At 36.0% G+C, this 16,679-nt stretch overlaps 1 protein-coding gene across 4 annotated transcripts in view; it reads right to left on the minus strand.

Annotated features, from left to right (window-relative positions):
• NBN (nibrin) overlaps positions 1–15,181 on the minus strand; it is a 62,080-nt gene extending 46,899 nt beyond the window's left edge. For 2 of the 4 annotated variants that reach the window (XM_053664710.1, XM_053664711.1), the window contains exons 1-5: positions 15,029–15,179; positions 14,019–14,149; positions 13,164–13,312; positions 12,595–12,754; positions 10,104–10,207 (exon numbers count right to left, since the gene is read on the minus strand). In XM_053664710.1, the coding sequence (XP_053520685.1) occupies positions 10,104–10,207; positions 12,595–12,754; positions 13,164–13,312; positions 14,019–14,149; positions 15,029–15,065 (581 nt within the window). In that variant the 5' untranslated portion in view covers positions 15,066–15,179. Of the gene's footprint in view, positions 1–10,103; positions 10,208–12,594; positions 12,755–13,163; positions 13,313–14,018; positions 14,150–15,028 lie in introns of all 4 variants that reach the window. The other 2 variants (XM_053664713.1, XM_053664712.1) reach the window with 2 other exon arrangements.
• Positions 15,182–16,679: the final 1,498 nt, after the last annotated feature.

Below are 16,679 nucleotides of genomic sequence, written 5' to 3' on the forward strand. Positions count from 1 at the left end.
AAGACATTAAAGAAAAATTAATAAGGTGGACTCCATGAAAATTTTAAAAAATTCTGTTCTGCAAAAGACAGTATCAAGAGTAAGGAAAGCTACAGACTAAAAAATATTTGTAAAAGGACTGTTATCCAAAATATACAAAACACCCTTAAAACTCAACAGTAAAAAAAAAGGCTAATCATAATCTTTATACAAAGTGATCCCCCAGATATTTCAAGTACCCATCTGTTACCACAGTGGTTACAATATTGACTATTATTTCCTATACTGTATTTTTACTTCTCCAAATGCAATAAAAATTTAATGTGAAAAATTGTAAAAAAAAAAAAAGAAAAAGAAAAAAGAAAAAGGGGGGCCAAAGACTTTAACAGGCATCTCACCAAAGAAATACAAAAATTCCAAATAAGGACATCCATCGCATGTCATAAGAGAAATGGAAACTAAACCATCAATGAGATACTACACACCTATCAGAATTGCTAAAATCCGGACACTGACAACACAAAGAGCTGATGAGGATGTGGAGCAATAGAAACACTCATTCACTACTGGTGAGAATACAAAATGGTACACCCACTCTGGAAGACAGTGGTGGTTTCTCACAAAACACATTCTTACTATATGGACAGCTATTTACTTCATTAGTCCTTAGACATATTTCGTGATTTCCAGACTACTTATTATATTGCGTTTTAGTGATATCTAAAAGACTTGAATTATACTGACATCCAAACTTGTAAATATGAGGTCTATCTCCAAGAAGAATTCCTAGTATGTACTATATTTCTTTGCCTTGAATTTCAATTGATTAGGTAAGGTCAGCTCTATAAGCTTCCTAAACTTTCATTTACTGAGACTGTTTCAGTCTAATGGTCTCTTGGATCTGAGATTTGATTACAAGCTACTAAGTTAACCTGTTCTTGGTTCATGAATGCTGGCAGAAGATACAGACTCCTGGGTCAGAGACAAAGCAAGCAGCAAGCCTCAGCATGTTTGCAGCAAGTCTCCTTCCCAATAAATCTCAGGGGGATGCCTTCAAAAGGACTACACAGTAGGTGTGTTACAAAGAACATGGGAATGCACCAGTTTTGTAACAGGCAATAAGAAGGCCTGCTTTTTGTCCTGAGAGGAGGATATCACCTCACTGCAGACATCCCAGAGAAATGGCCTGGGTAAAAAGGTGGTTGGGACCTCACACTGTTAGCATATCCAGCAAGTTTTGGATGAATGCAAGGACTCTCTTCCAAAACAAACTTACTGTTTCAAAAAGAGTTAAGAAATCCCTCCACAATATGAAACTTTGTAAAAAATTCAAATAAATGGTAAGTCCTTATTTCTAAAGGATCTTTTTTTATATTCAGGCATATACTTTAAAAAATAATAATTTAATGATTTTTGAGAGAGACAGAAGGAGGGAAGAAAGGAAAGTGGAAGGGGAGAGAGGGGGAAGGAAAGAGGGGCACATCTATTTGTTGTTCCACTTATTTATACATTCATTGGTTGATTCTTGTGTATAACCTAGCCCACAATTGAACTTGAAACCTTGGCTTATCAAGACAAGGCTCTAACCAACTGTGGAGTCAATAGACATGGCCCTTTCCCTTCCCATGGCTGAGGGCTGATCAGGGGGCCCCTAGCCAGAAGGAATGTGTATTGTTTCAAAAATGGATTGTAACTTCCTCATCACCTTTGGGAGTAGCTTTCTGTCCTGTGACTGCTTCTTGACTTTTTCTTTACACTCAGGTAATGTAGTTTAGCAGGATGAGTGCCTCCTTTGTCTGGGACCCCTTAAAAGAGACATGGGGGGTGTGTGGTCCTGCTTGCCAACCTACTACTGCTGAAGTTCACTGTAATGTAAATAATAAAGGCAATGTCTACTCTACCCAATCCTCCTCTTGAATTTTTGAGCTTATCTGAACCAATAGTTGATACCCACAGACTCGACTACCTGTGTTACAACTAGTGTAGTTGGCAGGATTTGGAAACCCTGAAAAATCCCCCAGTTAAGTCAACTGTGGACAACAACTTGCTGGGCAGAAAATTTGCGGGAAATCCTGAAAATGAATAATGGCAGGGATAAACCCAGAGTTGTGTACCAGTATTGGTGGGATGCCCTCAAAGTTCTGGGCCCTGCAGAGGACCTATGCAAAAAAAAAGGAAAAATCAGATGAAGCAGAAGTATGACAGTTAGAGGATAAACTTAAGTTAAAAAGAAAAATGAGGAAATAAGCCCTCCTTGAATGTCTTTGCTTTAAATATTGTTCTTGTTTCTCTTTTGGTCACGTCTAATAAATGAAAGCATATATTGATTTGGAAATTAAAAGCTTCTAAAAAAGCACAAGAACATTTTTTAAAGTTAATTAAAAAATTTAAAGACTGTCTCTAAACTAAAGAAGGCTCTGAGACTAATAAATGCCAACACCACATTCTAAACCCTAAAACTGAAGTGTCTTTGAAATACAAATACGTGGTCTCAAGTCTCTTAAAATACAATTTCTCAATCTGGACTATCTTTTAATGTGCAAATTTTTTAGAAGATAAATCTTATAAAAATACTAAAAAAAACCCCTTAATATATCTAATCAAATCTATTAATTTCAGCTATTTCTTTCTAAATTAGTGAGTTTGTTTTCTTTTTTCTTTAATTATTGTTCAAGTACAGTTTTCTGTCTTTTACTCCCAAACCAGCCCACTCCCCCAGTGCTCCCCACCTCCCTCCCATTTCCACCACTATTAAATTAGTGAGTTTTGATTAAAGTTATTGAATAGCTCAATATTTTTAAATGCTAAAACACTGATTGCTAGACAAGCCTTAGGTCAAGTCGCTTTTGGCCTTTGTTGCGAAAAGGCTGTGAAGTGAATTTGGAGCTGTTAATAAGTGTCTTATTAATAAATGTCTTTGTTAGAGACGTGTCTCTTGAAAACAAGTGTATTTGTCAATTTTAAAAACCTGTATTTCTACAGGTTATGAAATATGTTCATAAAAGTCAATCTAGGGAACACTGCTTATTTCTGGTTATCATTAGGAATTACAATTTCTAAAAGTTACAAAATTTAATTGAAAAAAGTTATATGGTTTTGGTACTAAAATATGTATATTATGACAATATATTAAAAAAATAAAATTAAAAGTAAATTGCTCTAATTCCTGAATATGTTAAAGAGGTAAACTAAAAGGAACTAGAAAAACTGCAGGTTTGTATAAGTTAAAAAAATTATATAAAAAAGAAACAAAAAGATTAATAAGAAAATCTTGTGCTTTACATATATCTTTACACACATAATCTGTATGTAATATGTATTTGTATATTATATATAGTACATTTACTACAAAGCATTATATTATTGGCCTAAAAAATTAAATACTTACACAAGTTAAGCAGGATTCTGTGGTCTGGACAAATTATTTGATGTGAAAACTGGTCTTACATTTAATTAATATTGTTTGAAGCTATAATCATAAAAATGTGCTATCATACAAAAAGTTATACTCTTTCAGTTAAGTTCACTTGTCAGCCTTCCCAAGGTTTAAATTTTAAAAGATTTTTTAAATGAAAAATAACTGAGTTATTCCAGTGGGTCCCTGGCAATAACTCAAGGATTTATTCTCCCCTTTTATAAAAGAGAAGTTTTTGAACTAATTAGGCCTATTTAATATGCTTAAAGTACACAGGAAGCTTTGTCAAATAAAAAAATAAGTATGCTCTATTTGTATACACATATTATTGTTCAAGTAAGTGTTCTAATAATTATACAAGTTCTAATAAACTTTCCTTTATACTTTTAGTTATTATCTTAAAATGTTACAGGAAAGCAAATTCCTTTGTCAGCTGCATTATGCTCAACTATGTAACCATGTCATTCTAAGTTTTGTCAGTTTTAAACAATGTTTTTACTGTAACACATTGGCAAAAAAAATTATGTCTCGGGAAGGGTTCACAGATAGGACTCTGTGATAGGACTCTGAGATAGGACTCACAGATAGGACTTGTTTTAAACTGCATGTTTCTAAGAATGAATTTTCAAATCATACCTTTTAAATATGTGAAGATTTCTAAAGCTCTATGAAATGACTGAATTTATAGAGATGCTTACAAAGAATCAAAATAAATAAAAATTAATTATAACAAAAATAATTGTAGCTTTAACAACCTCTTTATTAAAATATTGCTAATTTTAATGTTTTTCAAACACAAAAAATTTTGTTTTTAAAAACATATTAATAAAATATAATTTTATAGACAACATTAAGACATTAAAATTTTCCTCCATACTTAATCCCTCTGAAATTTGGAAACTCTTAATATAAAACATTAGTCTTCCATAATAATACACTGGTTTGCATAAATCCAATAGAAATCGGATTTCTTTATAACAAGAAGCATTAAGCCACTTTCCTATCATAATTTTATTAATCAAGACTTTGACTGAAATGTAATACCTAATGCAGGCATGCCTGGACTCTGGCTGTTACCAGAAAGCCTTAAGAAATAGAAATTAATTTTTAAAGCCAATAAAAGCCCGCTAAAAAAAATGGCCTGGTACTGTGTTTTGTCATGTAGTTCATGAGACAGTCATTCCAAATAAGAAATGAAGGTTATTTTCCTAAAAAAAAAAAAGTGGCAGAAAGGAACCTCAAAACACAATTAAGAACCTCAAGAACTTGAGGAATATAGGTGCTGCAGGCAAAACCTAATGATAGATGTATGTGGCTTGGTTTCTGTGCCCTTGAGCTGACTGAAACTCAATCCAAAGGTTCCTTGTGTAAATTCCAGCAAATCCCATTATATGGGCTTCCTTAAAAAGCCCATATAATCAATTGGTATTCCTGTTGTATTTATGCAAATAATCCAGGCCAAATTAAAACTAAAAATAATAAATGAATTAACCTTAACTTGACTCTTTAATAAAAATAAGGGTAATTTAAAAGAAAAATTATGTTTCAATAAAATCTCTTATACAGTTATAGAAATTAACTTTAATTCAATGTATTGCCTGTAAAATTTTATTTCTCACCTATAAACTAGACTGAACACTAGTGTTTCACTTTTTCTTCATCCTTTAAAATTAAGAACTGCTAATACAGTGTCCACCTTACAGAATATACCTAAAGCAACTAATTATCACTAGAAACATTTAAACTACAAATAAAAAATATATCAAATTGTTATTGCTTAACTTTATTCCAGCAAAAGCCTTGCATTTGGAAGTCTTCTCATCTGACACTCTTGCAGACCCACAAACTGGTTTATAATTTGCTGTGTTCATAAACCTTTATATTCTATTTTTATAAAATGTATACTATGACCTTGTTTACTTGCTTTCTCTGTCAAATTCTTGGGGGCTATATGGTTGGATTCTGCAAAAGCAACACCTTCAATAGGCAAGAATGCTGACTGTTAAAAACAACTAGACAGACTGTTGGGGTCTGCACAAGGTTCCTGACCATGGCTTCTGATGGCCTGCCATGAAGAATCTGCCCTGTGAACCAGACACAATGTGACAGGCTAGAAGGCTTTTTTTTTTCCTTTTCTAAAAAAAGTCTGTGTGTATTCAAACACACACACATTTATTTATTTATTTACTTACTTATTTATATATTTATGGTAAGAAAGAAGGGAAAAGAGGGAGAAAAACAGGGAAACATCAATGTGTAGCTGTCTCTTGTATGTCCCCTAGTGGGGAACCTGGCCTAAAATATAGGCATGTGCCCTGACTCAGAATTGAACTAGCAACCCTTTGGTTTGCTGACTGGTACTTAATCCACTGAGCCACACCAGCCAGGGTGAGGCTGGAAGGCTTGTGATCCATCATAAGAAAGAATAACTGCACTAAGCCAAAGCTCATGAAGACAGCTTGAGACAGTGTGGGGTGATTGTCAAAATTACAAAATATAATAGCCCATACCCATATATATTAAATACAGAACTGCATATGAAACTATACAACTCATAAAGTGAACGCTAGCAACCCTATACAAGAATATTATAGTACTGACTGCTACAGACTATTGGTGGTGTTCCCTCTTCCTGAGTTTCTTTGGTTTCTCTATTGCACTTTTAGTCTTAAGATATGGCCTTTACTGTATCTATAGTATAGGAATACAATGTGCCAACATGCTCACCACAGTTCCCCTAAATTAACACACACAAAAAAATAAGGTGGAAAAGCAATGGTGGGATGAAGTATGGGGTCAAAGGACATGGCCCTTCCCCATCCCATAACTGAAGGCTAATCAGTGGGGCTCCTGGCCAGAAGTAACGTGTATTGTTTTGAAAATGGATTTTAACTTCCTCCTTATCGCCTTTGGGAGTGGCTTCCTGTACTGTGACTGCTTCTTGACCTTTTCTTTACACTAAGGTAATGTTTACAGTCATGTGTAGGACATGTATCCCCACCTGGGACCCCTTAAAACAAGTCTCAAACACAGGAGTGTGCTATCCTGCTTGCTGACTTGCTGCCATCAAAGTTCCCTACAATATAAATCATAAAGGCAATGCCTATTTCACCCAGTCCTCCTTGTGGATATTTCAGCTTATCTGAACCAACAGTCGAAATTCCTGAACTCAACTTCCTGCATTACACCAACTGAGCAAACTTACTTTATCACAGTTTAGAGTATTAAAATTAAACTCTCATTTTAAATGGAGTCTTCTAAAACTGACTCCACCTATGCTGGTACTCTGATGACAGGAAAATGAGATACCACACACTAGGTTGGTGCAGGAAGCTTAAACTGGTCTTCTCCATTTCTTGGTAACAGCGCAGAGGTACAGACATAACTCTTAACTGTACCACAAGAACAATACTTTTTGTGAGGTAAAAATATTGGAGTATGCCTTCTTAAATCAAATCCAGGACTAGTAACGATGCTTTTTACAGAACTAAAAGAGGAGATAATTATGTAATTAAAAACTTGCATCAATTTGCCGTGGCTGGTGTAGCTCAGTGGATTGAGCATGGGCTGTGAAACAAAGGGTCGCCTGTTCAATTTCAGTCAGGGCACATGCCTGGGTTGTGGACCAGGTTCCCAGTAGGGTTTGTGCAAGAAGCAACCACACACTGATGTTTCTCTCCCTCTATTTCTCCCTCCCTTCCCCTGTCTAAAAATAAATAAAATCTTTTTAAAAAAGTTGCAGCAATTTATTTCATATCCCTTTTGTAACCCATCCTGCTACTCAAATATAACTTTTTAAACAGTTGAGTAAGCAAACAAGTCTTCAACAAGTATATCAGATGGATCCCACTAGGAGTAGGAATCAATTCAGGAAAAAACTATGTACTTAAAATTTTTTAAAAATTGTTATTCAAGTACAGTTGTCTCCATTCCATCCTCTCCACCCCAGCCATCCCCCCTTCCCACCCTGATCCTGCTTCCCCCTTTGGTTTTGTCCATGTACCCTTCATACATGTTCATGAAAACCCTTCCTCTTTCCCCCCATTATCCCCTCTCACCTCTCCCCTGGTTACTGTCAATTTGATCTTAACTTCATTGTCTCTGGTTATATTTTGCTCGCTTGTTTGTTTTGTTAATTAGGTTCCAGAACAGCTATGTATTTTTAAGTAATATTAAAAATTTGATTATCAATTGCCACCATCAAACATGGTATCTTTCCTGGTTAACAATGAATTAGAGGTTACCAAACAATCTTATGGCAAGAATGTTTTAGTGTAGTCTTCTAAGTTAATAAAGTCATAAATTGAAGCCAGAAAAAAATTATTTAGCATAATTTTGACGTTAGGTTTGGCACCTAAAGACAAAAATACCTGAGAATCTGAACAATAAGAAGGAATCAATGACTAATTGTAAAATCTCTAAGACCATGAAACACTCATATTTTTAGAAGTAGAAGTCTATCAGACACTCGTAAGTAATCTAAAATTAACAATGGTTTATTATCTGTAATAAGGGTGGTTATTTATAAGATTTATTAGCTCCGTTAAGGAGGTTCATAAACAAGCTTTGAGGGACAATGTGACTCTACTGAAATGCCATTTAAGTTGGGAATATGTAAGTGAAGTTTACGTTCTCACAGGGTCCAGAACTCAAAAAAGGTTAAGAATCATCTACTGTAAAGTCTGAGGATCTCTTTCCAGAGTCCAAAAACATTACATTCTGTGTTAATCAGATTATAAGATACAAGAAAGCTCTCAAATGAAAATTAAAAACAAAAATAAAAATCTGATTTTCAGTTATTTGAAAAGCAGATACTGTCCTGGCTGGTGCGGCTCAGTGGATTGAGCACTGGCCTGTGAACCAAAGGGTCGTTAGTTTGATAACCAGTCAGGGGCACACGCCTGGGTTGTGGGCTAGGTCCCTGGATGGGGGTGCATGACAAGCAACCACACATTGATGTTTCTCTCCTTCTCTTTCTCCCTTCCTTCCCCTTTCTCTAAAAATAAAGAAAATCTTTCAAAAAGTAAAACAAAAGCAGATAGATATTATTAGGTATAAATAGTCCCCTCAAAATCCCTCACTGGGTAAAGCAGCTTATAGTTTGAATGAAAATTAATACTTTTATTACTTCAAAATTAGTAATGAAACACTTAACCTAAAAAATGCTGCATATTTTTAATCTATTCAAATATTTGAAGTTGTCCTATAGAAATAAGCTTATAGTCAATATATCATTACATATAGACTGATATTTTACAAAGCGTGCTCTTATGTAAAGATGATTAAAACACCCAACATTTTAGCTACCAGCATTTTAAGCTAACCATGCAATCTGAGAAAAAAAATCCAGTATCTTCCTCCTCAACCAGTTTATACTACTTCAAACATTACTAATACTATGCATATCCTATATCTTGAGTTTCAGAAATTTAGCAAAGCATCCAAATATTGGGTTAGCCAAAAAGTCCATATGATTTACCCATAAAACAAGACATATTTTTCATTTTCACCAATAACTTTATTGATTTGGATATTTTGACTGTCAAATATCCCACATGGTATAATGATGATTGTTTTCAGTTAATGTCTCAATTTGATTACTATCAACTTCAATTGGTGTACCCAACTGTGGAGTATTGTGCAGTCAGAAATATCCCACACAAAACTTCACAAACCACTTCTGACATGTTCCATCAATCACAGCTACCTTTTCCAGATACTGTACAAATCATTTTTTGCATTTCAGTTGTGTTTTTACCTTCCTTGAAAGAAGAAAGCATAATATGCTGAAAATATGCATATCTTCTTCCATCTTCAACATTAAAATGGCCACGCAAAAAAATCAGCAATTTTGATGTTTTTAAAAATGCAAGCTGATAGGACAACTGTCACAATATTATCTAACAGAACCATTTTGAATGAAGTTAAAGACAACTAAGTGCTACTACAGTCATCTTAATGAAAAAAAAACAAAAAACATTTTTGGCCAACCCAAGAAAGGAAGGAGGGAAGAGGAAAGGGAAAGAGAGAGAGAGGGGAAGAAAGAAGGAAGAAGGAGGAAGAAGAAGAAGAGGAGGAGGAGGAGGAGGAAGAGGAGAAAAGGAGAGAAAAAAAGAGAAGAAAGCAATGATAAATCTTCCCAGATACTGTAATTAGTAACAATATCTCTTTTAACAAGCACTATTATGATGTCAGGCAATATGCTTAGACTCTGTATATACTATTATTTAAAATATATAACACTTACACTAATAGTAACCTCTTTAAATACTTAAATACTCAGCAGGACAAGTATTAGTCTCAGGAGAAACAAGCTCCATCCCCAGGCCCTGGTGCTATTACTATTTCCTCTAAGACCATGTGTTTGTGGAACAGGCTGCTGCTGCATTACACAGTCCAGGCAGTGTCCATGTGCTGGAAACCTGTCACTGGTACATGTGCTCTGCTAATGGCCCTCTATGCTATAACTGTCCTTCAGTGTGTTTCTCTCAATATTGGCACATATGTAACACTGTTTTATCAAGATAAGAAATAACCAACAAAGAATTTAGGGACCCTTTCTTAACATTTTTAACAAAAATCTCCACTAATAAAACTGAACTATAACATTACATTCTCTAACAGTCATTAATGAGGAAATTAACCTAAATAAAATTAGTGCTATCATACTTTATATCATATTTTATTATATTTAAGGTACATAGTATACCTTTCAATTTGTGGAAGCTGTTTCTTGGACTGAACTGCTTTAAGAAATTCAGTAAAATATTCTGGCTTTACAATCGGACATCCACAGATGAGTGCACATATTGTCTAAAAAGAAGAAAACATATGTGAATACTCATGCTAGCTTATTTTAAAGAACAGTTTTAAGTTATAAACTTCAAAGGGGCTATTCTATTCTTCTTCTCTCATCTCTCTACAAAGAAGCCACAATCTATAAGTCAGTTCAGTCACAGCTTAATTTAGTGTATAAATTTTTATATAATTACTAAGTTATAAAACCTACCAATTATAGTATTAATTTAAACATTTATTTGGGGAGACCGAACAACATAAAATATAAGTCAATTAAAATGTATTATAATTTTAAAAACATTAAAATGCTAAAAAAAAAGTATAAGTTAGGATTAAGGCAATGTAACATCTGCCCTAGAGAAGACAGTATTAAGAGATAAACGTGAGAGAAGACTTTTCAGCCTAAATGCCTTTCCAACAGCTTGTGCTACGGAATAAAATCTTTTCAAAAAGTAAACAAAGGAATAACTATTTGGGGTTGGGTAAAAGTTCAAAATAAGAATATACAAATGCGGTGGGGGCTTCAGGTAGTAAGCGAATTAAGCTATCAGCCTCAAATAAGGCATATCCACAAAATTTGAAGAAGGTTAGAAAATACCATTGCCGGCAATGAAAATAAAGAAGATTCAGCATAATTCTAGGAATTAATCCAGCTAAAGAATTTAAATATGCTTTTAATAACATGAGGTTTACCTAAATATGAGTTAGCAATTTGGGATGTCTCTCAAGAACAGAATCTGAAAGACACCAATGAAAATGAAATAACTGACTTCTTGTATGAAGCAAAAGTTGGACTGAGTAAGCTTCAAAACATGTAATCCTGAACAAAGGATTTATTGTTTGGTGCCTCAATTTACTCCTCAGAAAATTAAAATGGAACTGAATGTCCTTTTAAGTTCTGTTTTTTCTAACATTCAATGATTTTTAAAACTAGGCTAATCTGTACTTTTGGAAAACTTACCAAAAAAATAACCAAGGTTTTCTTTTTTGGCATGATTGATCAGAAATAGTGAAAAGGACAGCTAGCTCTGCAAGCCTTTGTTGACGTATATCCAAGACTCTAAAAGGCAGAGCCGTATGGTGGCCATCCGGCCCCAATCAATCACTTAGAACAGTGTGTGCTCTGGTGAATGGGTATAGTTTCCATGTCTGTCACAGACCCAGCTCATATTATATCCCCACCAAGCAAGGGCACAATTACCTCTTACGTTTCTCAGGTACCTTAATATCTTAAGAGTCCACACATAAATATTCGGATTACTGTAAGGGTGCATTCCCACTGTAAACTAGTAAGTGAACATTTTGATTTATTATCTGTCAGTGTAACAGCATAAATCGGTACTCATTGAATTGATAAATCAATTTCATAAACTTGCAAAGATGACATGATCCTTGGTCAGAGATAACCCCACCAAGGTACAAGTTTGACATGAGGTTCAATCAATCTGAGCAGCAAGCTCTCTATGATACCTTAGTAGCTATAATACACATACTCTAATTTAGTTATGTTTGATACTAAAAGATGTTTCTATCATCTAATAAAAGAATCTACATTATTTGTTGCTTTTCACTACAGATATTAACCTAAAACAATCCTACATATCTATGATCCTATTTAAAAAAAGATGAACCACCTCCCCATTTCTTCAATAAGCTTTGGATAAAATTACCTTATTTTGCTGTATATAATGCACACCCATGTTTTTGTGCACATTATACATGAGACTGTATAATCATTATACCCAAATATAATGTGCATCCTTATTTTTCCCTAAAAAATTTAAGCAAAAACACTGCTCATACATGGCAAAATATGGTGAACCTGATGAAGATACAAGACTCTGAAAACATGTCCAAATATATCACTGTTTTAATGAATAATCAACATTTTCTAAAGGCACATACCTAAAATCTGTATACTGTTAAGAGTAATTAGGGTAATAGTAAACTACGGGAACTTCTAAGAAGTATTTGTGATTAATGTCTTAAATCAAAAAGAAGAGCATGAGATGACAGAGACCTGAGAAAGACAACTTGATGAGACAGGAGATACTAATTCTGAAGACGGGCAGCTTGCTCTCTAATCACCTTGCTCTTAGGTTGAAAACACAAGGTATACACTGTTAACCCTGGTGAACAGATAACATAAACCATTTTTAAAAATGCTAAATAAAATCTGAAATACACTTTTATGTGCTTCTGTTGTATCATATAGCAAAACACGTTACCGAAAAGATATTCCAGCCTAAATAGTATACAAAGGCATGGGGACAGTATATATAAATTTACAATAGCTCTGATGAGTTTAAATTAAATGACTTTAAAAACAACTGTGTATAGTGGGTGAGTAAGCTTAAACTCACTGAACTCATTTTAACATAATAACAAGGCATATAACCTACTTTAATGGTAACTTTAACTGCTACCATGACAAGATGAGTGCATTCTTCTGTCCAACTGTTTACAGTAAGTCCTCCGAGCTGTAATATGGCTTGATTTAAAGCAGTTTTCCCAGAGACATCTAAACAAGAAGAACATGCAACCAAAGGCTCATACTCCACTCTGTGAATAAAAATGAATTACATGAAATTGTTATGGATACAGAGATGACAACTTAAAGAACTTTAAATTTGAGGGTAACATCACATGTGTTACTTTAATTTTTTATGTGTAACTAAACTTTCTAACTAATAAAAATCATCATTCCCTCTATCTGCAGTTGCAATTAAGAAAAAGCAATAACCACAGTTAACATTATACTTTTACCTATGTAAAATCAAGGTTCCCAGGGCTTACTCAAACTCTTTCTCCCTCTGGTCACTTCCTATGACCGACAGGACCCACTGACCCTTGTGGTATAAAGTACACCACTGTGCTAAGTAGGAACTAAATGAGATTTCCATGTCATTTAGAATTTGATTAATGCAAAATAAAGTGCTCCATTTCTGACACTAATTTTTAAAATTCTTACCTGAATTTACTTTCAAATACTCCAAAAGTAACTCTATCCCCTGTCAGCAATGTTTGGGAAAGGCCACTCTGCATTTTTTCCTCATTAACAAAAGTACCATACTTAGACTTATCTTTTATTGTCAATATAGCGATTTGAGGTGTTTGACTCTGGGGAAAAAACAACAAATAATTTAAAGTGTTTTACCAGTCAGTAATATTCAACAATGTTTTTCTATACCCATTAAGAATAGACACACAACCTAAGTATTACTGAACAGATCCAGCATCTGCTAATATATAGTACTTGCTAAAAATAGTTTTTCTCCTCATTACCACCAGCATTATCACCAGCACAGTTGTTTGTAGGTATTTTTAGTACTTTTATCAACCATTGTAATTGAAACCAACCAACCCAAACAAACTCAACGCCATTCAAAGAAGCTGTGGGGCATAGCATCAGTTATCTTTGCAAATAAAACAAATCAGTTCCTACTGTTTGGGGGACTCCCATCTTGTGTGAGGAAATATCTGCGTTCACAGAGCTGCACAAACCCTTTAAAGCAGGAAACCTGAGCACCTGCTTTAGGTGCTTCCCCAGGCTTGGCACATTGTAAGCATTCAATGAATGCTTAAGTTAATAAATCTAAATATATTCTTCCTCGGAGTTTCTGAATCATTAAGATGAACTGTAAAATACTGGAACAGAAACTTCAAGTATCAAAGTAGGCAACTACTACTTGTACCACTGCAAAAATTTTTTAACATTAAAAAAAAAACCCTAATGTTAAAGGCCCTGCAGATTCTCCCACACACAGCCTGACAATCTTTTGTGATCCGACCCCTGAGAATCAATGAATTACAACCAGTAACACACCTGGCAGGTGGCAGAAAAGCGGGCGGTTAAGATGGCATGACTGCGACTGATGGACTGATCGTTTTCAATGAGGATGTCACAGTTTTTCCTTCCAACCACGTACTCCACACCCGTCAGAAGTCGGTAAGATTCTGGAATTAAAGAGAAAACTGATAAATGCACACGTGTATACACATGTACACGTGTGTACATGAAACAAATACTTCAATGCAATATGCTTATTTTGCTACTTGAATGTTAACAATGCACTCATAAGTGAAAAGTGTTTTTCCAGTAAAGCTTCACTGAAGGGCACAGAAGACTGACTGGAAAATCACACTGTGGAGATGTGAAAGACCTCTAGTTCACATCTAAATTTAAAGCATTAAAAATCCTGCTGTAGCAACCCGTGCAAACGCGATTGGCCTCATGCAGTTTAAGGTCAATGTGCTCCCTCTGGAACTTGATAAACGGACCCGACAGTCCCTCGGGAAAATAGAAAGTGAAACAACGGTTATGAAAAACGTTGAGTAACACGGGAACTGGAAGTGGCAGAAGATGAGAAACACGCTGTGGGACAACGGGGAACCCAGAGCAGCGTGCAGGCAGTGTGTCCCAGCCCCGTCGCCTGGACGCGCACAACACACCCTCGTCCCAGGTGTTCCGAACACTAACGTCCCGTCTCTTCAGCTTCTCACAGTGAGCGCCAGCTGCTCCTCAAGGGTGGACCCGCCACGGCTGATGCCAGATACTTGATCGGCGGGCCGCCAATCTGTAGGGGCAGCAGTCACAGGAGCGGCCCAGCCACCTCTGAGAACTGTGCTGTGGACTCTCAGGACCACACCCCACCCCCACATCCCACCACCTCGCCCCAGCGTAGGAGGCTACCCTCGCGCCCAACATTCTGCTTCCAGCGGCTGCCGGAAAAGGGCACGGCGGTCGGGACCGAGCCGGAAGTGTTCCTCAGACACTCTACCAGGGAGTGTTCTAGGAAAACTGACCCTCGATCACTTCCCTCCCTCCCTCCTCACCTCGAGTTGGGCCCGCGTCAGACAGGAGCTTCCACATGGATCCTGTCTCAGTGTCTGGGCGACGTGCGTCGCCACAACTTGTGAACGAAAAGGCGCTGCCACTACGTCTGCCAGCTTGCGGGCTCCGTCACGTGCACGCTCCCGGGATCGCGCCAGCGTAGGAAACAGAGACGCACAGCGGCACGGTGCCACGTCGCCACCTTGTGGCTAGGAGGGAGTAACGCAATCTCTATGAAAGTGCGCTGTACTTAAGGATTTGGGAGTATGGATCCCATTTTGAGGTTGTTGCCAATATTAGATTATCTGATTTTCTGATTGGGAATGGAAATGGCTTTAGAAGTTAAATAAAAAACAATGTAAAGAAACTTAGTAAAGTTTCTTAGTACACTCACTAGCCACTTAAGTAATTGCATGTGTTAGCAATTTCCTTACATTGCATTCATTCCTTTGTATGGATCCTAATGATGGTGATGATGATTAGGGTGAAGATAAGGATTTCAACCTGTCAACTCATCATTTTCACTTTTTAAAATTCAAATCAACCTCCTCTGTTTCACAATGTTATACTTTAATCAGTAGCTGAATTCTTTCCATTTTCACTTGGATCTAATTGGTGCAAGCTCTGCTCCTACTCCAAGAGCCCCCTAATCCATTTCACATCCTGCACACAACAAAATGAATACTCTAGAGCAAACTCCTAATCGTAGAAGTTCTGGTTTTCTTTTTTTTTAATATCTTATTTATTTATTTGTGGGGAGAGAGAAAGAGAGGAGAGAAACATCGGTGGGAGAGATGTTGATTGGATGCTTTTCCCACGCCCTCAACTGGAGACCTGGATTGAAACCCAGGCATATACCTTGCCTGGGAATTGAACAGGGGACCTTTTTGGTTCACACCTGGCACTCAGTCCACTGAGCAACACCAGGCAGGACAGAAGTTCTGGTTTTCAAAAGCATTCTGTACTGTAATGAGAAGAAAAAAATGTCACTTATAAAGGCTGGTTTACCAAACTCTGTTATGAACATAAACGCAAAAATTCGAAATACGAAACTAGCAAATTGACTCAGGTGACACATAAAACAAATAAGCATAATTAAGTGGAGTTTATTCCAGAAATGGAAGGTTGGGTGTTATCACGAGAATAACAGAGAGAACGAGAGAGAGAGAGAGATCTATGATTGTATAGATAGTTGCAAAAAAAAGCATTTGATAAAATTCAACATCCATTCGTGAAGGAAAAAAAGTAACTCTCAGCAAAGTAAGAATAGAGGGAACACCTTTAATCCAATAAAGGACAATTTATGAAAGGACTGTACCTTACATTATACTTAAGGTGAATTATTGAACATTTGCCCTAGCATTAGGGCAAATTCACTGATATGATGGGCCCAGAACAATTAGCAGAATTAGTTGGTTTATTGCTTTTCTGGAGGATATACATGCTCACAGGGCCTTCAATACACTTGTAGACTCTTATGAACCCAACCTGTGGCAGAATACAAGCATTAGGAATGAAGCAAGGACATATTTGCTGTTGCTGCTTATTTTCAACATGGCATTAGATACTCTACCAATGCAGTAAAGGATAAAAAGAAAAGGCATATGGATTAAAAAGGAAGGAACACACTAATCTTATTCACAAAATATATGC

The sequence above is a fragment of the Artibeus jamaicensis genome, unplaced genomic scaffold (genome assembly GCF_021234435.1).
Source record: "Artibeus jamaicensis isolate MK-2021 breed Jamaican fruit bat unplaced genomic scaffold, CSHL_Jam_final contig_386, whole genome shotgun sequence".
NCBI classification, from domain to species: domain Eukaryota; kingdom Metazoa; phylum Chordata; class Mammalia; order Chiroptera; family Phyllostomidae; genus Artibeus; species Artibeus jamaicensis.